The 21,362-nt window shown below is 38.7% G+C and overlaps 2 protein-coding genes across 3 annotated transcripts in view; both read right to left on the reverse strand.

Annotated features, from left to right (window-relative positions):
- LOC113228857 (protein preli-like) overlaps positions 1-1,437 on the reverse strand; it is a 19,637-nt gene extending 18,200 nt beyond the window's left edge. Inside the window, exons 1-2 of one of the 2 annotated variants that reach the window (XM_026462276.1) lie at positions 1,221-1,437; positions 665-849 (exon numbers count right to left, since the gene is read on the reverse strand). In XM_026462276.1, coding sequence (XP_026318061.1) covers positions 665-756 — 92 coding nt within the window. In that variant the 5' untranslated portion in view covers positions 757-849; positions 1,221-1,437. The remainder of the gene's footprint in view (positions 1-664; positions 850-1,220) is intronic. The other variant, XM_026462277.1, reaches the window with a different exon arrangement.
- Positions 1,438-8,429: 6,992 nt separating this feature from the next.
- On the reverse strand, positions 8,430-16,395 carry LOC113228855 (protein phosphatase 1B). Its single transcript, XM_026462273.1, has 4 exons — positions 15,274-16,395; positions 13,768-13,885; positions 9,762-9,888; positions 8,430-9,678 (listed from the first exon to the last, which is right to left on the reverse strand). Exons 1-4 carry the CDS (start codon positions 16,084-16,086, stop codon positions 9,570-9,572), a joined length of 1,167 nt encoding a protein of 388 aa, XP_026318058.1. The 5' UTR covers positions 16,087-16,395; the 3' UTR covers positions 8,430-9,569.
- Positions 16,396-21,362: the final 4,967 nt, after the last annotated feature.

The raw sequence follows: 21,362 nt of genomic DNA on the forward strand, positions 1-21,362 counted from the left end.
TTACCTCGAAAAAAAATTTCAGGAAAAAAGTTAAATAGAATATTTTTTGTGCTGAAATTTTAACAATTCAGGCTTTCTTATTATATTTTTATATTTTCTTATTATATTGTGTTCAATAGCTGGGTTATTTGGGTTACCGTTACAAAAACTAGAACACTAAAATTACCAAATTTGTAATTGTAGTACTTAAAAATGGTATACAAGGCATACATTTTCAATATTTTTCATTAAAATCACGAAAAACATGACTGATTTTCATTTTCTTTTTCTGGGTTGTTACAAACTAGGCAACATCCTGTTCCCAGGTTATCGTTGAGTTTTGGGACACCCTGTTTATGGAATATTTTGGCCTTTCACAATGTCTATTTATATACGCAGAAATGTTTATTCTCCTGGAACTTAATCCGTTAACTTCATGGCCATGGAGTTACCTTGTTTGAAGCTGCCCCTTTTTATGAAAGATAGGTACTCACAGAGGACAATGACCATGTTACTTTCATCAATTACATTTCTTTAACTACAAATATGTGGCTCTAACTCTGTACTAATTTACATGGATATGAAGTATTATTTCATACAAGTAATATGATTTATTCTATGATCAGTAAAGTTGTTTACAAAGTCTCAGCTTTTATTGAAATGAGATATTAGTAGCAATGCTCACCTCTGAGGATTGGGGTACCTCTTCCAGTAGCCGCAAGCAACTTGGTCCCAACTGTAGTTGTAAATAGTAGAATTTTCAAAATATCTTGCCATTTTTGCTGTTTTTTTTCTTATTTTTTAGTGGAATGATTGTTGTTGCGCAGCTTCGAACCTCAGCACATCCTGCTGGAGATATCCGTCACCAACCTGCAGTGCATCAACGTCTCGACCAATGTTACTCATTCGCCGTAAATATTATGTACACACGTATCAGATTACATAAACCCTTACCAAGTAGGTCACATACACGTAAATCCACAATTAAAACGAAAATTACTTTGAAATCTGACCTCCGCGATACAGTCTTTGTGGTGAGGGTCACGTATTCGCTTGCATTCGACATAAACTCTGTCCAATCAACAGCACTTTAAGCATAATCAAGGACGGACGTCCTCGCAAGCGTAACGCGCATAAATGGTTTGTTCTCGATAACTATTATGACAGCACGCAATAAAGTAATATTCTGCACATCCAACCCATAGCAAATACAACCAAAGTATGCTATATTGGAGACCTACCTGTTCGCAGAATGAGGTTCAATATTCCCTCTGCGGCAACTAGCAATGTTAAAACTCAATCACACGCCTCTAATACAACTCCAGAGGTTTATTTTGAACATATGGCTAAATATCCAACTGATAATAACATGTTAATATTCATTTTCGGTATTTTGTATTAAAATTGTGCAAATGTATCTGTCAGATAATTCCAGGCCAGAGTCCATTCATAGAGTAGGTACTCTGTGGTCCATTCGTCCATTCCGTTCCACAGAGGATAAAATGACGACAGCGACGTCGAAAACTGACAACAAATTAACAGTGTAAAGGTGGATTCACAATGTAAACGTTGCGTGATATGACCTTGCGCTGACTAATCAGGCGCTGCGATGCTTTTAACGCGCGATGCAATTTAAAAGCTTGTTTCAGGTAAGCTTTTTATCGCAAAACGCGGCAATACGAGCAACGACGAACTGTCACTGTCGTTTTTATGGCAGGATACTTTTTCGTTATAATTTGAAATGTTTTTTGGGGATGGAATCTTAAGTTTCATAAGTGGATTTAGTGGATTCTGCATTCTAGCTGCTTAGTAGTAAAAAAAAAATTGACTTAGAAGATAGTCGGTAAAAAGAATTTAAACATAAAAAAGTACCAATTGTATCCACTAAGAAAAACCAAATAGGTATTTTAAATTTAAGTAGTAGACATAATATGGTGTATAGTTAGCTGGTTTGTCGAATTAAAATAGGGAATCTAACATAGGTACAAAATGGAAGAATAAATGGAATCCGCAAACGATGAGGCATGTTTATAACTAACGTCTTCCTTATTATTATTAACCTATAAACTAAACCTTTGTAAAGGTTAGTAAACTAGTATTACTAACACACCAACAAAACTCACAAACGTCAAAAATACGAGGTCTCTCAACAACTATTGTGCATTCGCGATCAAATCGCACTTCGCTATTGCCACCGCAATGCGTTAAATTGCCGCAATTCTATTATGTCTCATTTCTGTATTGTGATTCCACCTTAAAGCAAGCAACGCCAACGCACGCCTCGATGACAAGTAAAAGCTTACGAAACTGACACTCAAGCCTAGTGGCCGCCATTAAGGAAATAGAACAAAGTAAAAGCGTATAGCTTAAAGGACAATTTATGCGTATGTATTAAAATGTTTTTGTTCCGACTAGTGCTGGGTAATAAAAACATTTCCATTCAGAAAAAATAACAATTTTCAGAAAAATAAATATCTTTCCGGATATTTTTCCAGTATTTTGCCGGATATTATTCCAATATTTTTCCTTTAATTTTCCACATTTGTCGTTGACACATGGTCAAAAGTTGAAGTTGCTGAACGAAAACGATGGAGCCAACAACAAGTGGTGGTGGTGTGGTTGTTGAAGGTTCTTTTTCGCTGTTGTGAAATCATTTTAAATATCGTTTCTCTATAAGACGTGGCTTTTATCTATACAAGTTTATTTTATAATTCACGCTAAATAAAACTCAAAAATTATTTCTAAGCCCGGAAAATAAAATTATTTTTTGGAAATGTTTCCGGAAAATATCCACTGTTTGAAATTTTTCGGAAAATTACCAAACGGTAGTACCAACTGCAGTATTGCCGCGCGTAAGAATGAGACGGCGACATGCAACAAGCCTGCTAAGCGTCGTATTCCAGAACTCTACTCAATGCTAAAGTCCTAACTTGAGTAGAGTTGGGTTATGGAAAAAATTGCCATGTTGCAAAAAACCGGGAAAACAGTATTTTTAAGGAAAATAATGTTTTTCCGGATATTTTTCCAATACGTTTCCTTTAATTTTCCACATTTGACGTTAACAGCTGTTAAAAGTTGAAGTTACTGAACGAAAACGATGGAGTCAGCCACGTTTTTTCGCTGTTGTGAAATCATGTTAAATCTTGTTTTTCTTGCTGACTTGGCCTTTAGCTATACTAGTTTACACGTTAAATATTACTTCAAAAGATAGTTCTAAACGAATAACATAATATGTGCCTTCGAAATTATATTTTTCCAATTTTTAAATTTTTTCCAATTAATATTTGAATTTGGTTATATCGGGAATTTCCTGCAAAAACCACTATTTAAAATTTTACGGAAAATTATCCAACGCGCCGGTATGCCTGATTTACATTGATCTTTGATACGGTCACAGGCGCGTAATGTTGGCTAATTTTCCGAAAAATGTCTGCAAATTTAAAAAATATATGTATAATTTGAAGTCCTACATTTAAATATATTTTTTAAGCTTTATTTATTTAGCTGTTATAAAATAAAAATGCTAAATGCAATTTTCTAAAGCCTATTTCGCTTATTTTCACAATAGAGGTCAGTATCTTCAACTTTTCAGGCGTCACGGTCAAATGTTGAAAGACAGGAAAAATTTTCATAATTATTTTTCTGAAAAACATTATTTCTTTCTTTTATTTCAAAATGGATAATCCATCAGACGCAGTTTCTGATCGGGAGAGAATCAAAATGAAGCTGCAGGTTGATCTTCTCGCTCGGAAACCCATCTGATTTCGAGACTACCCGTTCGGTTCGATTCCGATTTGAATCAAAATCAGCATACTGTTGGGAATTAGCTAGGCGGGCAACACCAAACACACAATAAAATACAGAACAAAACCAAAGTAGAAAAACGCGCTCGGCAGTTATCGTAGTTAAACATCAGTGGAAAATGCGAAAAATGGCTAATAATTGTGCTAATTAGCAACTGCAAAAACAGCACAGCTGTGCGAAGAGTAACGGATGTTTCCTTACACAGTTATGTAATTTTGTTGTGTAATCAGAATTTGCAAAATTTATTTAAAAATCAATTACTTTAATTTTGAATGAATTTCGAAATAAACTCAGTACAGAGTACTAAAAAAACCGACCTCAAAATTACGTGGAATTACATGTAATTACCAAGTTTTATTGAAATCGGTTACCGGAAAGTGAGCAAACCTAGATTCATCCCCTAGTTCGCTACTATACGGGACTTGACACAGGAGATTATAAGAATCGGTTCTCACTACTCAAAGTATATTGAGAGAGAAAAACGCCTTCAATTGGAGAATAGCAAAATTAACCATTAAAATAATTGCTCCTTACAATAAAATTTAGGCGCTATTTATAAAAATGAATCTTCGTGCGTGAACAGCCACCCTTGGAGGTGGATGATTATCTTCAAAATTAAATGGGACCACCATGTAGGTAATCTCTTTCCAATAAAAAAATAATCATGAAAATCGGTTCACAAATACGGGAGTTATCGCGTAACATACATAAAAAAACATACAGTCGAATTGAGAACCTCCTTTTTTGAAGTCGGTTCAAAACGAATATGCAGACGCGTGTATGCCGCGTGTTCGTAATATATTGCGGTTGTTACATGGTGCGGTACACTTGTGGTCCTACTTTAGTAGGTCATGAATATCGAACGAGGGATGCTTTCGTAAATTATGCATTTAGTTAGCAAAAAAATGTTATAAAAATATTCTACAAAGTTTGTTATTGTTTTTTTTTAGTTTTCCACGCGAGAGTCACGAGAGAAATAAACATAGGCCATACAAATATTTCTCCCGGCCCGGGAATCGACTCCCGGACCTCTGCGTGATAGTCCAACATGGTAACCGTTCGGCCACGGAGGCATTTAAATTGGTGTGGTAACACTTACAGTACGTAACAAGGTATTCTTTGGGTAACACCCATAAACGGCCCATTCACTACCTGCACGGCAGGCAGTTCGCCGCGCAGGCAGGAGACTACTCACACTCTATCCTGCGTATGGCCCACGTATGGAGTCTCGGAGGACGCATTGCAGGATGGTTTGCACGCTGCGACTGCATTCATAATCATGCATTACGCGGCGGACGGCAAGGCGGACTGCAATGCAGGATAATGAATGCCAAATATAATACTAAGATACTGAAGAGATATTGTAAAACTACTGTGAAAATAGTTCCATGTTTGGACCAAATGACATTGGACACTAAACAGCGTAAGTATAAAAACGAGATCGAATTTTTTGCTCAAAGAACTACGATTGTGGTATAATATTGAGATTAAAAATATTGATAAAAAAAACGATAAAAAATCGATAAAAATATCGGTGTTTCGTTAAATATTATTTACTTTATTATACATAAATAAATTCATTAAATCGTTTAGGCACGTCTTTATGATTACATGATTTCTATTTTTTTTAACCGACTTCAAAAAAGGAGGAGGTTCTCAATTAACCTGGTTTTTTTTATGTATCTATGTAACGCGATAACTCCGATATTTGTGAACCGATTTTCATGCTTCTTTTTTGTTGGAGATAGGGTACGTCCACATTGGTCCCATTTCATTTTGAATAAAATCATCCACCTCTAAAGGTGCCTGTTTACGCATGAAGATTCATTTTTATAAATAGCGCCTAAATTTTATTATAAGGAGCAATTATTTTAATGGTTGATTTTGCTATTCTCCAATTCAAGACGTTTTCTCTCTCAATATACTTTGAGTAGTGAGAACCACAAACTATAAAAGTGAGAACCGATTTTTATGATCTCCTGTGTCAAGTCCTGTATAGTGGCGAACTAGGGGATATTCCAATAAAACTAGGCAAATAGTCGTAATTCCACGTACTTTTCAGGTCGTTTTTTTAGTACTCTGTACTGAGATTATTGCTATGACATGACATTGATGATATTTGATACGGACATGGTGAATGATTTGGTGCAGTTTAATCATTCGACTCGCACACCCGATGAAAGGCATATTCGGTGTCGGTCAATCATTCGACTCGATTTGCCTGTTCGAATGGTTCTCAGGGTCGTATTCCAGAACTCTACTCAATGCTACTTGAAATATACTTGAGAGTCAGGACTTGAGTATGATTCAAAGCACTAGAAATCATACTCAAGTCCTTGCCATTAGGTTCGTATTTCCAGTGCTTGAAATCATACTCAAGTCTGCTCAAATCCTGACTTGAGCATTGAGTACAGTGCTGGAACACGACCCTAAGTCGCGCAAGGCTAACTGGAATTGTAAACGTTGCCAATGCTGCTAAAAGACGCTGCCGCTGATTCCTCGTTATTTAAATTGTCACGTTCATATCGCATCGTTGCGCTTTAATCCAACATGTAAATAAGAACGTTCTCTAGATGCTTTTGCACGAAATTGGCTCTTGCAGAGCAATACAATCTTAACATTGCTTTGGTTTCATTAAAAACTCAAACATGCCTAAAGATGGCATGCCTATATGGCACAAGGCAAATACGAGGGTCACACCGAAAGCTCTTAGAATGTCAAAAACAAAGCAAACTAGCAAGTTAATATTTTTATTGTTTTTCAAAATAGTTTTCATTGACACCAACTCATCGCTGCATTCGGTGGAACCACTGAGAGAAGCATTTTGCCCACTCTTCCTACGGGGGCGGGGTCTCTTCTATGGCCTCTTCAAACGCAGCCACTGCTTCCTTGGCGCCCGAATCGCTTTCCACGGAATTTTTCTTTTATTTTCAGAATTAAATAAAAATCGCATGGTGTGAGGTCCAGCCTGTATTTCTACACCTGACGTCACCAAATAGTCAGTTGTTCGTTGGGCGATGTGTGCTTAGGCATTGTCATGATAAAATAGGATCCTTCTGCGAGGTTGTTTCTTCCTAACTTTTCCAAAACTAGTGGCAAGCAATTGTTGGTATAGGCCACTCTACAGTAACTTTTTTCATTTTCAAGAGCAACACTTACGTAATTAACTGTCCGTCCGAAAAATGTGGCTACCATCTTCTTTCCCACGCTTCGACCTCGCTTTAGTTTTGTAGGCAATTCTTCTAAGGAAACACCCACTGAGCAGACTGTCTTAGTTTCTGGATCGTAACAATCTATCCAGCTTTCGTCACACGTGGCTGTATCGAATACAGCATTTGAGTAACCTCGGCCGAATTTTTGGAACATTTCACGACACCAGTCAACACGACGGAGTTTTTGGGCTTCGGTCAAATAATGAGGTATCGCCGAGCACAAAGCTTCCTGACCACTAAATGTTCTTGAAGGATTTTGTTCACTTGACTCGTACCAATGCCTAAACTTGTCCGGATCTAGTGGTAGGTCACTCTTTTGCTAGTCTCTATCATGAGCCGCATAGTATTAATATTATCTTCTGTCATCGCAGTTTAAGGCCGTGCCTCACGAAGAGCATCAAAAAAATTGGTGCGACCACGGATGGAGCTTCATCATAAAAGGCCAATATAAACTTTCTTGTTGATTTAAATCACAACGAAAATCAGAGAAAATCATTCACGAAAGGTTTCTCGAGTGAAATTCTTGTTGACGTGAAACAATTTTCAACTCGCCGCCACGTTGTAAGAACAAATGACTCGACTTCCTTTATTTTTTTCCGTCCTATAGACGACTTGACAAGAAGAGAAACATGAAGAGTTCTATTTTTTGAAATTTAAATATTTTATTTTACGATTTCTAAGTAGCCAGTTCGAAAAACTTTCAGCGTCGCCCTCGTACGAATTGTCTTCATTTATTCATAATAGTTTTATTTACCTATTGTGTATAATACATATTACACAGACGTCGTTAAACTGATCCGATGCACTTAAACAGTAGCGACGTCACATACGCGACCATTGCAACGCGACAATCGGATCAATCCATATTGCAATACAACAACAAAAACTAAGTTTCTCATAATGCATTTAAATCAAAGTTATAAACATAGCACTATAAATGATTTTGTACGGGGAAAGAAATGAACAAAGAAGTGTTTGTAAAGGTACAGGTATTTATTTATTGTTGAAGCGTCTACTAGATAATAACGAGACACACTCCGTAAGACAAAAGGGAGACTTTCATCAGAAAGCGAAATTATATAATAATAAAAACAACCATACGTTAAACCTACATTATTTCCTCCGATGGATATAAAAATACTCCAATTCAAAACCCACTGCCACAAATATTTTTTGGTCTAATTAATTCACGAGATAATAAAAACAAACATTAAAAATAAACTAAGAAAATAAACCTTATGTAGCACTAATAAGAAATCAACGAATGCGCAATGGTGCAACTCGTTAAAGGGTTACTAAGTCGCGTTATTACAATAAACAGGAAGTATTGTCTGACAATGGGCTGAAAAAGGACGTAGAAAGTTCATTAAAAATTACAAATGTTTCATACACGTACGACTACATCGATTTTGAGGCTCTCAACAGATTCTAAAACAGACCAAAGGAACACATGACCACTACAGCTTTGGTAGTCGACATTCGTCCACGGCAGTTACAACTAGGACACAAAATAATGGCCGGAGTTACGCCATGCATCTTCACTTCAGACTACGACAACATTTCAGCGAATATGTAGATTGTACTGAACAGGTCAGCTGCATCCGGCGGCGTCGCAGTGACGCTGGTTCGCCGGCCGACCAACTAATAATGCCGTCCTCAAGTATTCATTCCGATCCGCTCGAACAGGTACAAAAGTATCTCATTTTATTCTCGTTTATTTACAAGAGGAAAAGAAATAAACTTTTTGTCGTTAGAAAGGTCGCCGTCATTTCTTTTCAGTTTGGTAACAATATCGTTCACAATGATATATCGGATCAGACTGCTCGGTAACGCTTGCACGGTCGTGGCGACGACGCCACGCGATCGAAGATAACCATCGCGAGTGCTAAATAACGTAGATTAGTTCTTCTAAGTACAAAGCGATTATAAAAAAACTCGGGAGACATAAATCAAAGGACGATGCGTACAATTAAGATTTTAGAAGCGCCAATTAATTCTACACTACGAAAATGAAAATGAAGTACGTACAGCACTTTTGGGAACAAATAAAAATAACAAAACCCCATAAAATTCCGAATCCCAATTAAGAATTATTTAAGCTAATAAATCAATATGACGCGAGTGACTAACGATTTGAACGATGACTATGGAGGTGAAAGATAGAATTATGTACAAAGAGGAACTAAGGTATCGACGAGAATCACATCGACACGGTCGTTCGGGCGTCAGCGCGTCAAACGGCGCGAAGACTACGACTGGCCAAATCGGATTGTGAAATATAAAAAAGACATCACAAAATAAAGAGGTCTACCGATAACGATCACTAGTGTAGAATTTAGTATTTTTACATAATTTACTCGAATCTCTATTTTACACATCTAATATTATGACATTTATGAACGGCCAATAAGTAACACGAAATGAAAGTCTAAACTACGAAAGAAAACATAATGCGGCCGAAAATTGGAGAGGATCTATACAAGGTGGGCGCAGGCGACGCGGTGCTGCGACCGCGCCCGGTCCGTCGAGGCCCGCGGCGGCCGCGGACGCCGAGGCTTATTTACAAAACGGCTCTCAGTTGGACTGGAACGTGTCGGTCAGCTCCGCGGTGCAGTCGAACGTCTCCGAGCTGTCCGCGTGCTCCGGGTAGAACTCCCTGTATATCTTGTCCAGCAGCGCTTGCCTGCGAACAACACGGCCGCGTTAATTCCTTCGCCGAACGCTCTACCTCCCGTCGTCGAACGTGGCGAGCGACTCGGCACTGACTTGGCGGCGAGTCCCCCGCCGGGCGGCAGGCCGGGGATGTTCTCCTGCACCAGCTGCTTCAGCACCCACGAGAAGTGGCTGCCGGAGTCCTCGCGCTCCTCGAGCCCCGCGCTCTTCTCGATCAGAGCTGGACACACACGACAAACATTACTCGACAGCCGTAATCGATATTTTGCACTTCAAATACTCGGTAAAGCGGTCGGTGATGGAAATCAATTTCAAGTCCAAACCATTTTCGGCGACAGTAGACTGATTTGTCGAGACTAGAGATAAGATACAACTAACGTGCGCCGTCTACGCTATGTGATGTGCTACGTTCAGACTTCGTCATCGAATCGCAAAAGAGAAGCCCCCGCTTTTCATTTATTCACTGCGGAGCTTGGCCTAACTCCCGTCCGCCGTTCACGTGGACTATTGTAAATCTTTTTTTTTAATCTTAAAAATAGTTGTAAACGAAAATATAAAGCGCTTTTGTAACATAACATTTTTGCAGGATCTATGTGCAGCAGCAGCCACTTATATGAGTTAATAGAAGATTAAGGTGCGCTTTGGTGATGAGGTCGTGCGCTCGTGGCGGCCGCTGGGCCACAACCAACGAGGCAACTTTTTGAACTAAAGCACTAATAAATAATCCTAGTGTTTCATTTGCGCGAATATGGAAACGCTATACTGCTCGGTTTACCGGTCTGCGACACTGCTACGTGTGCAAACGCGCTGTGGTGAACTTAACGCGCGATTGGTGACTAGACAATTGTATAAAGTTCGTATTTGCTAAGTGACTGACGTGCAGGACTCGACTCCTCAAAGAGTAGAGTCTTAGAAGTTTTTACTCAAAAATGAGCTTATACGGAAAAGAAACGATCATTATGATCTTATTTTTTCTTATAACAAAGCTAACAGAGCAAATTTTGTGTGACACTTTTCTCACACATCTCAAATGCACACGTGTCAGATTGTTCAGCCGTAGTGGCGGCGAGGCCTTGAATATATCACGTTAGACCAATCGAAAGACGCATGAATAACTGGATTACTAGTGCATACAGCGGGCTTCGCTTCGCGTCTTATGTTAGACTTTAATTCGACGCAGCGCACACTCGCAACGGCTCTGGCGCCGGACACACGTTCATTGCTTTAACCCCCGTTGCTTTATTAAATAAAATTGAAACAATAATCAAAACTTCCAACTTGGAACTATAAACTAGATGCCAAGGGCCAGGACCAAAGCAATGAAACATGCGTTTGTACTTTCCAAACGATTTTAATGTTAGCAAAAACATGATAACAATTTTTAGAGATTAAGTACAAAATTAGATCCTCAATTACATTTAAAAAGTTAGCCGACATTTTAAAAGCTAATTTTGATAAAATTTTTGGATTTGACCAAGTTACAAATATCACAAATTGTTAGTATAGATAATTTAGATTTTTATCTTACATAGACAAAACGTGTTTAAAAACCTACAGGTATAGAACAATAAACAATATAAGTAAATAGACATAATTTATCTTAGATTACAGAAACACATTCTATAGATATGTGCATCATTGGAATCGGTATGTGAGTTAGCTATGTTTTACCGAGTCGCGTGTTCGCCGCGAGGGGAGCTGGAATGTACGGATTTTTACAAATCGCCGAGCCTTTCATGTTATGACTTAGCCGAATTTACCGACGTACCTCGGGGCTTCTGTGACCTTACACTGCAGTCAAGGACAAATAAAGAACTTTGCTCTACATTAACTATTAACGGGGTTTAACTTACGGCTACATACTTTCAAATCACTTTTTAGTATATAACCGATTAAGTACATAATAGAGTAAATAAATAAAATATGTATAAAAACAACATGTAAACAAACAATAAAATAAATGTTAAAATTAACAACTATACCAAAGGGTAATGGTAACGTTACAATTAAAGCCTAAGTTTATTTAAGGGATTTGGAACACATTAAGGTTTCTTGTAGATATAGGTGACTTACAAAGTAGTATGGCGTTAATCCTTTTCTATTAGAAAGGCCAAATCCATATGTGGATTGTACCTATGCTAAAGTTTATGTTATTCTAACTGCAATTGCTAATTACTGTGATAATATAAATATGCTAATATGGTACGGTAATAAGGTATGGTAATAAGTTCATCACAAAAACTACATGTACTGGTATTGTTGCAATGTGTAGAAAGATTGTCAATTGTTTATAATATAATTTCTTGAGGTATTTAATTTCGCTATGGAGACGTTACATCTTTGTTGGTCCACCAAAAGGAAATTGAATATTTCGATACCTCCAATGAACATTACGCTAACTTAATTTTTTGAACTGTTCTGTTTTTATTTTCTTTCTTGTTTCTTTACTATTTTTTTCTTCTCATAATTCGGGGTGTACAATATAAGTAAATAAAAAGCTGGTTACAAGAATAACAGAAAATGACCAAAAAATAAAGTTGGTGTAGTGTTCATTGGAGGTATCGATTTAATAATAAACTCTCAAATGATTTCAACTATTTCAAATGACGACGCACTTAGATGGTTGAAATACAATTATGGATATCAAAAACATTGTAGGAAGTCCGAATATAATTAGGTAGTTGTTGGCAATATTTCTAAAATCGGTAAGTACATTGGGTATATTTGTAGTTTTTGGCATGCTGAGGCGGGTTGGTCATTTGGTTTACGGTATAAGTCTAGTGGGAAAAGTGTAACATTGAAATTAACAGAACACTTTTTAAAACACTTAAATTTAATAGGTACTAGACACGTGTGTGATTATCATTTTATAGGTATCACGATATTGCTGGGTACCTTGTTGATCCTTTTAACCAGTGGTATAAAAAATTTAATTTATATAGTATTATTTGTTTTGTTACACAAATTCCAATGTAACAAAGCTGTTTAACAAGAGTTGTTCACTATTTGGTATTGGTAAAAATCCACCAATGCAAAGAGTTATTCACGATTGTCTCATTAAATTATGTACCTATCTAGCCTTAACAATCTGATGTCGGCAAATCAGACATGCAATAATTTTGTATTCCGATTTATATATGAATCTGTTTGACGTGTATCCCATACTACCTCGTTGAAAATGTCGTAAATGCAAATTCTACCTGCCAAACTGACCTTAAATTGTGATGTTTTAAATCCATTTCGAGTATGCCCTTGAATTGTACGTGTATTCAAGTGTGACAATACTAATGAACGAGGCATGGCGCTAATCGGTTCTAAGATTACGTTAAAATCGCCTAAAAGTCTAAAATCGTTACATTTTACATATTGCTTTAGGTTCGAGACAAATTCGTAAATTGATAAAATAACTTTTGTACTTTGATTAATACTAGGTCTTACAATATTGAATCACTTATTTTTCATTGACTAATATTTCCTAAGCTTAAAGACTGGTACGTAACTATTCGATTATGTATAACATAAATTCATTTACTCCATGTGAAAAAATAAATGGAGCTATAAAAAGTTGAGTCTCTACATAAGGCATTTTTCAATAAAGTCCCTTAATAAATTTGGGAAAGTTTTAACACGAAAGTTTGAAAACGTAAAAATACCAAGTCAACTTATCACTGGAAGTATTTTAATACATAGTTTTTTTTTATAAAATTCCCAGTGATGCTTTTCTGTTTTCAGGCCTACAGTTTCTCTTATTTCCTCAAATACGGATTTAAGTTTGCTCATCCCGTAGCATCGTTCGGGAGATTCCTTCTGCCTGTAACAGACGTGTTACAAGTGTCGGAGTTTGAATCTGAGTCAGACATATCCGCGTCTATGTCAGGTATGTGGGCCATGCTGTCAATAGTAAGGATAACTGCGTCAGATGAGTGGACCACCGTGTCATGTGTATGCGTGTCTGTATCCGGTGTGTGGGCATGGGCAACCGAATCGTGCGTGTGGAGGACGGTGTCAGACGTGTGGGCGCTGACTTCAGGAGTCGTGTCGAGGTGGGGATGGTGTCTGTGTTTGTGTGCGCAGGCATGCAGTAGCGAGTGATAGCAACCTGTGATACGCGTGCGCAGCGTGTCGTCGAGCTCGCGGTCGGCGCGCTGGGCCTCCGCGCTCGGCTTGGGCGCCGCCGGGAACACCACGAGCACAATGCTCATGTTGTCTTTGCTCCCCTAAAATCAAATAAATGCTCACTCATCTTAATGATTAAAGAATACACGGCTTGGCTACACACACTCAAGTATACTAATTAGCTATTTCAAAATTGTACAGTCGGCGCCCTCACTTAGGTATCCACAATTTGTTCTGTACAAATAGTGGATACATAGTTGAGGGCACTGAGTGTACACTGAAACCATATAAATAAACTGTTTTTTGTTTAGTCAATTAAATTATGGATTTGCAATTGGAGAATAAGAAAATTGTAAAGTAAAATGAAGTCAGAAGAAGTCAGTGAAACATGACCTTGGGAACTGTAAAGGGCCCGAAATGTACGCGAATCTGGAAAAAAGTTGGACTCTATTGCTTTTTTTCATATTACTCATTCAATATTTCTACACATTGGATATTAAAGTCAATAAATTATTACCCAAGAATTAACTATCCTTTATATCATAATTTCCCAAAATGGTCCCTACAACGCCCCAGTGGGTGCTGAAGACTCCTGGGGGGGGGCAAGATAAAAGTCTCGGAAGCAATTGGGGGACATTGACATTGTTCAGGGTGTGCCCACATTTAAAAACAAAACCTGAATTATCTATATACACTACACTACAAATATATAATTTTTTATCCTTGTTATTTTTTTCGTATTAACTTAATTTAAAAAATATTGTTTTTAATTAGTTTTTGCAGTGGTGGGTGTTCATATTTTTTTATCTTTCCAAGTGTGCAGTGAGCCAAAAGGTTTACAAACTTATGTTTGAAGTAATATAAATATTCAGAACCTTTTATTTTTTAAACTAATTTCTGAATATTTATTTAATTTATAACGAGATGCAACAAAATAATCTCATCAGGGCAATTTTAAGGCTTTCAAACCTATACTATTAAATGTAAAGTGTATATAATATGTCCTGTCAACACCACTAATGTGCATTTGTTTAATATATTTTTTATATTTTTATTTTATATTTTGTTTAATATATATATATATGTGTTTATATTAGTTTACTATCAATAGAAGAATACGTCTATAATGTATTCTTTAAAAATCGCTACTATTATAGTAGCAATCTAATGAAAATCATAAGGCAAATGTTTAGTATAATACAACGGTAACATAAAATTAAACCAACACCAACAAACTAACACTGTGTAATGTGTGACTACCTGCCCCACAATGCACCACTTTATTAAAATCTCTGCCCTCCTCATTTACCAACTACCATGCCCTGCTGATAACATTGTTAGAACAAACATAACATCATGCTATTTAGAGAGCAGCAAGCCAACAGGTAATTGGCCGTGTTATTTTTAGTTTTCTTACTCATGTTGTTTCCAATCAGAAGTATGGCAGTAGTGAGTTTACTGACATCACACAAGATAAGCACTTGTTTACCTTATAGAGGCAGGTGTCGATGACTTGATTAGTGATCTGCACCAGATCATCAGTGAGTTGCAGCAGTGAGTGCACATACGCACACAGCGCCTCATTGCTCATCACATCCCACACTCCATCACACGCCAGCACCAAGAACTCATCCTCTGTCTCATTCCTCTCATGCACTGACACCTCTGGCTCGGGAGACACCAGCTGCTCACATGGCCCTCGGTCAAGCACCTTCTTGTATTCATAGTCCCCCAGAGCCCTTGACACAGCTAAACTGCCATTCACACGTTGTATCATGACAGAACCGCCAGCCTGAACTATACGAGTCTTCTCAGATGGCAATTCTGGTTTGTGATCACGCGTAGCAAAGATCGGCGCGCCGTTCCGCGCGAGAACTGCTCGAGAATCACCACAGTTAGCTATGTAGATCTGTTTGGGGGACACGAATGCACAGACGGCCGTAGAACCGGACTTTTCCTCGCCGTTGGAAAGCTCCGGCAGCTCGCGCATCTTCTTGTCGAGGTCAAGGAAGCCGGCGCGAATGGCGTCGGCGATCGCCTCACGCCGAAACTCGTCAGTCTGCAAGATGCACTCGAGCAGGTTGTCGGCGCAGTGCGCAGAGACCCTCGCGCCCGCGTGCCCGTCGAACACCGCGAAGTAGGACCAGTCCGACAGCGTCCCGTTGAGTGTAAGTTGCGCGTGGTGCGCATCCTCCATCTCCACACGCCAGCCCTGCATCGACGCCACGCCATAGCGCAAGCCGTTCCCTTCCCCGCTCTCGTTGTACTTCTTCGTCTCCGGTTTGTTCAAAAATGCCCCCATGCTGAGTCCTCCCTCTCGTATAGTCTGCTATTCGTACATAGTTCCACCATCAGGCACACGAGCGAAAGTTTCCGATAACGTAAAAGGAAAGCAAAACCATCACTGGCACGATACGATCTCGCAGATGGATCACGTCAGACGGGCACGAGAGTTTCACTTGGCGCCAGCTGGGCCCTCGCCGCGCAGACTTTTGTTTCAGCCGTTCCTACGTAATTAGTTTTACGCGATGATGTTGCGTCGATCTCGATGACAAATCGTGCTCAATACGGACTCGTAAAACGAAAAAGCAACTCAAAAGAATGAATGGCGGACATAAATAGTAATTGTCTATGGTTACATTGAAAACGTTTATTTTGTCTCTGGGATTAATTCATAGATTTTTTTTTTCAATCGACCACCCCACTTTTTCAATAATTATCAAAGAGATGATTTTAATGAAACTTGAAACGAGAAAAGACTTTGAAAGTGGCTAAAACGCTTACCGCGAAGAGCCAAGAGAAATAATAAGAAGAAGAATTTAAAAAATCCGGAGTGTAAAAAAGTAAAAAATAAAAATAAAATAAATAAAAGGGAATAAAATCTATGATAATAATAATACTAAACTACCGTACATAGTTATTTTTACTTGACATTGGCAAAATCATTGATTATTTCGATGGGGCCATAACATTTAAAAGAAGAGGAAGAATTAAAAATAACTGTTAAGTAATAAGACTTTGTAATGTTTCTATTCAAAGTTCGTATCCCGATAAATATCGCAGTTACAAAAAGATTATCGAAGCGCAACGATCGAAGCTTTCTTGACATGCACTTAAATACCAGCCATTCCTCAATTCGTTGCATGAAACTTGAAACTAACTACAATACAATTCTACAGGTCGTGACGAAGCCCAGAGTTCGAATTCTGAATAACCTCGAGTCTTATACTTGAGATAATTAATAAATTCAGGTAAAAGGTCAATAGGAAAAATACTATGCAGTACAGTCAGTACCAGTAGAAACAATTCGTCCAGGGAAGTAATACCTACTACCTGTGTTTACTGTCAAGCAGTAATGTGAGTATTACATAAGCATTACTATGTGTCGGTTTTGAACGGTTAGGGTACTGATAAAATTACAGGCATATAGGACTTTTGAACTTTTGTCTCCTGATATCGGGTGCAGTGGCAGTGACCCTCAGATTTTAGCGATTTAAAGCTCTGAACACCACTGCAACTGTTACGGACAGGTGTTCGTCCCGTCACTTGGTACCTACCATAAAAAATGCAGATTCTGATCAAAGATCAATTGGAAATATACAAATTGTCAAATTTGCACGCGCAAATGTGCAGAACGTGTAGAACCATGAAAAATAAGAAAAAAGACAAAAAGACTGCAGCACTTGCATACACTAAAGACAGTACTACCGACGAGGCTCTGTTGACCCGCCAATACGCAATGGATCAGAGTGGCGGGGAAGTGGTAACCCCCAAATTGAAAATCACAGAAAATTATTCCCAAATGCAGTAGCAATCACGGCACTGACGGACGTGTTGTGGAAGCTCTGGCACCAGTGGTTCTAATCTCTGAATGGAATTCGACCGTGGAACGACTATGGCCCTGGCAACTTATAACGCACGCACACTGCGGTCGGACGAGATAATCGTCAAGCTGAAAGAGGAGGTGGACAAGTTACACATGGACATCGTGGGGCTGTCGGAAGTCCGTAGAGAGGGGAGGACTCGATAGCCCTGAAATTTGGCAACTTGTTCTACTTCAGGGAAGGTGACCAGCAATCCCAGGGGGGTGTCGGGTTTATCGTCCACAAAGCCCTCATTGGCAACATTACATCCACCGGGAGTGTGTCAAGCAGGGTTATACCTTATACTCAGAGTATCCAAGCGCAACTCATTGAAAGTCCTCGACACACTCAGATGAGGAAGTTGATGACATAAGTCGAGCCATAAACACCTCACAAACACATTTCGATGTTGTCATGGGGGATTTTAACGGTAAACTTCGCAGTCAAAGGGATAATGTACCCAGTAGGGAAATTTGGTTATGGGCAGCGAAATTCCAGGGGCCGAGTACATGTAAAAGGAAGGACTCGTTATGACGACCTCCTTCCAAAGTCAAAGTTAAAGTCAAATAATCATTTATTCCATAGGTAAAATTTTACACTTGAAAACGTCATTTTTTAAGCTACTGCACTTTCACTAAGCGTAAGCTAAGGTCAGCGGACCTCCCTGAGAAGAACGAGCAAGAAACTCTAGGGATTGCTCTTTTCAAATATACTTAAATGCTATAGAATACACTTTGAATCATATTTGTGTGGATTCTAGACTCACGTGGTCTTTCCTAATCTTCCTAATCTTTATTTAACACGTAGTCTACAATTTTGTAATGTGACTTTTCAATTAAAATACTTTTAATGTAAGTTTTAAACTAAGGAAATGGTAAACTTAATATATTATGCTCCGGAATCTTATTGTAAAAACGTATACAGTTCCCCATAAAAAAATTTATCAAACGAAAATGTGGTACCATGAGTTTGGACTTAGTTCTAAGGTTAATATTATGGATATCTTCTTTCTTAACGAAGTTATGTATATTTTTGCGGGCATACAAAATATTTGAGTAAATATACTGTGATGTCACAGTCATGATACTAGTCTCCTCTAGTCTTTTCTCTGAGAGAAATCCAAGAACCTAAACGGTACACATAACGAATCACTCGTTTTTGCATCCCAAATATGGTTTGTTTATCTGCCGCTTTACCCCACATGAGAATCCCGTAGGACATCATACTATGGAAGTAACTAAAGTAAACTAATCTAGCAGTAGCAACATCGGTAAGTTCACGTATTCTACGAACTGCGTATGCAGCAGAGCTCAATCTGCTGGCTACGGAAGATATATGTGGAAACCATTGGAGTTTACTGTCTAAGGTCACTCCCAAAAAGACAGCTTTATTAACAAGGTCTAACTTTTCTCCAACTTTTCCAAAAGCCGCCTCAAATAAAACGGACCTGGTTAAGTCCCGATAGTGTCACAAGGAATGATACAGACTTCATATTGACCGACAAGAGACAGATGTTCAACAATGTTTCGGTGATCAACAGGGTAAAGTGGAAGCGATCACAGGATGGTAAGAGGCTTGTTGAATATCGACCTCAAACGCGAGAAGTCACGACTGATGAAGTCTACTCTCCGACTTAGCGGTGCCCATATAAATTACCCGAAAAGTTTCGGCTCGAACTTCAAAATCTTTCGAGATTAGCAACTGGTACGTGGTGATACGGTTGGGTCAAAATTCTTTAGGACCAGCCGCAAGGATAAGCCGCAGAAACTCTCCGATCATAGTCTCAAACTAATGGCAAAACGACGAGCTATAACCAGAAGTCGTCTGAGGACGCTAATACCAACAATATTAAAGATACCATAGAGCGGAACAAGGGCTCCAAAGTGTTTGCAAGGGTTATATGTATTGGGCAAAGTCAGCTTACAAAGCTGAAGACGGAGGACGGCAGCGTCGTATCGACCAAGCTAGAGGTACTGGGGGAGATCGAGAGGTTTTACAGTAGTCAACTATATGCTTCGATTATTTAGCCTGTTGCTGATTCAAAAGATCCTAGAGCCAAGCTCACTCCACTCTACTGAGGATATCCCGGACATCAGCCTGTACGGGATTAGGATGACCCTGAAACAGCTAAAAATAACAAGCACCTGGTAAAGACGGAATTACATCCGAGATTCTGAAAGCGGGCTAAATAAATAAATATATAAATACCGGTACTAAAAGTCTTTCAGAAACTCTTTAATTAGGTCAGAAGCGTAGAGTAGAAGCGTGGTGATACTCTACTTCAAAAAGGGAGATTACACCCTACTGAAGAACTAAGGTCCATCTCATTTCTAAGCCTCGTTTATAACCTATTTTCACGAGTCATCAACAACCGTCTCGCCAGCTGATTCAATGACTTCCAGCCCCAACAAGCCAGTTTCCGAAAGGGCTTCAGTACCATATACCACATCCACGCTCTGCGGCAGGTTATACAGACGACCGAGGAGTATAAACTGAAGCCTTTGGTTGGATCGAGATTTGGGCGGCACTACAGACTCTACAACATTGACTATCAGTTTCTTTCAAAAAGTTTCACTTTCAAAGTGTTTTGACTAATTAGTTTTCAAAACGGGGAAACTTTAATAGATCATTCATCGTGCCGTTTGTCCTTTAAACTCTTAGGCTCAACTCACGCTGGCGCAGAGTCAAAGCGACGCGTCGCGTCTTGTTTTTCAACACAACGCCTGGCGAGGCGAGTCGACGCGCGACGACGCTCGCATTAGTGCGCCCGGATCACAGTGTGGTCGGCGTCTGACGCGTCACTGCGTTCAAGAAGCCGCTCAACTGCAACCAAGTGTCGACGCGCGGCGCCATATTTGCATAACACAAATTTGTACCTTATAATCATTGACTTACAATTATATGGACGTCGGGTCCGCGCTAAAAAGTGTCCGAACTTATAGGGCGTTAAAATCGTATACAGAGCGTCATTCACGCTTTAGTCTTCGTTTGTTCGACTGACAGCGAAGCAAGCAAAATTAGACAGTGCTGCGATGACATTACAATTTAAATTCAACGTTTTAGCTTTTTCATATTCCTTTACATGTCACTACGTTTAAATAGGTTGACTTGGGACATTTTTTTCGTGATTTTTGTTTTAGACCCGTCGTCCATTTATTTGTAAGTCAATGCTTATAATGGGAAGATAGAGATGAACATGCTATAGGCGAAAAACATGACGCGTCGCGACGCTTCGACTCTGCGCCAGTGTGAGTTGAGCCTTAAGATGGTATTTTCTTACTTCTACACTTCTATCTATCGATGAAACTTTCAATCCTATATGCTCTAAGCGTATGCTCGTTGTTAAAGACAACTTTGGTATTAGTTCCTCTTTTTTATGGTCCAATTTGTTAACTGTCTCGAAAAGTGAAGAACAAAAAATCCTAATTAGAACCGTAGAGAAAAACTTACATGTATGTCTTGTATTTGTATCAATATTATGTGAATATCTTTCAATCAACCTCTAAACTTTGAACCCGGGCACTGGTAAAATTGACATCAGCGCGACGGAAACCGAAAGCTACAAATAATATACACTAAAAAAATTTTGTATTTTATTTAAGTCAATGATTTTATTACAATTTTTACCTTTCATTCTCGTTAGCAAACATAGGCTTAAATTACTAAGCAAAAAACGATACGAGTACCGCCGCCGCCGCGCCGTGCCAATAAAAAA

The sequence above is a fragment of the Hyposmocoma kahamanoa genome, unplaced genomic scaffold, assembly GCF_003589595.1.
Source record: "Hyposmocoma kahamanoa isolate Upper Pololo Valley unplaced genomic scaffold, ASM358959v1 245, whole genome shotgun sequence".
NCBI lineage: Eukaryota > Metazoa > Arthropoda > Insecta > Lepidoptera > Cosmopterigidae > Hyposmocoma > Hyposmocoma kahamanoa.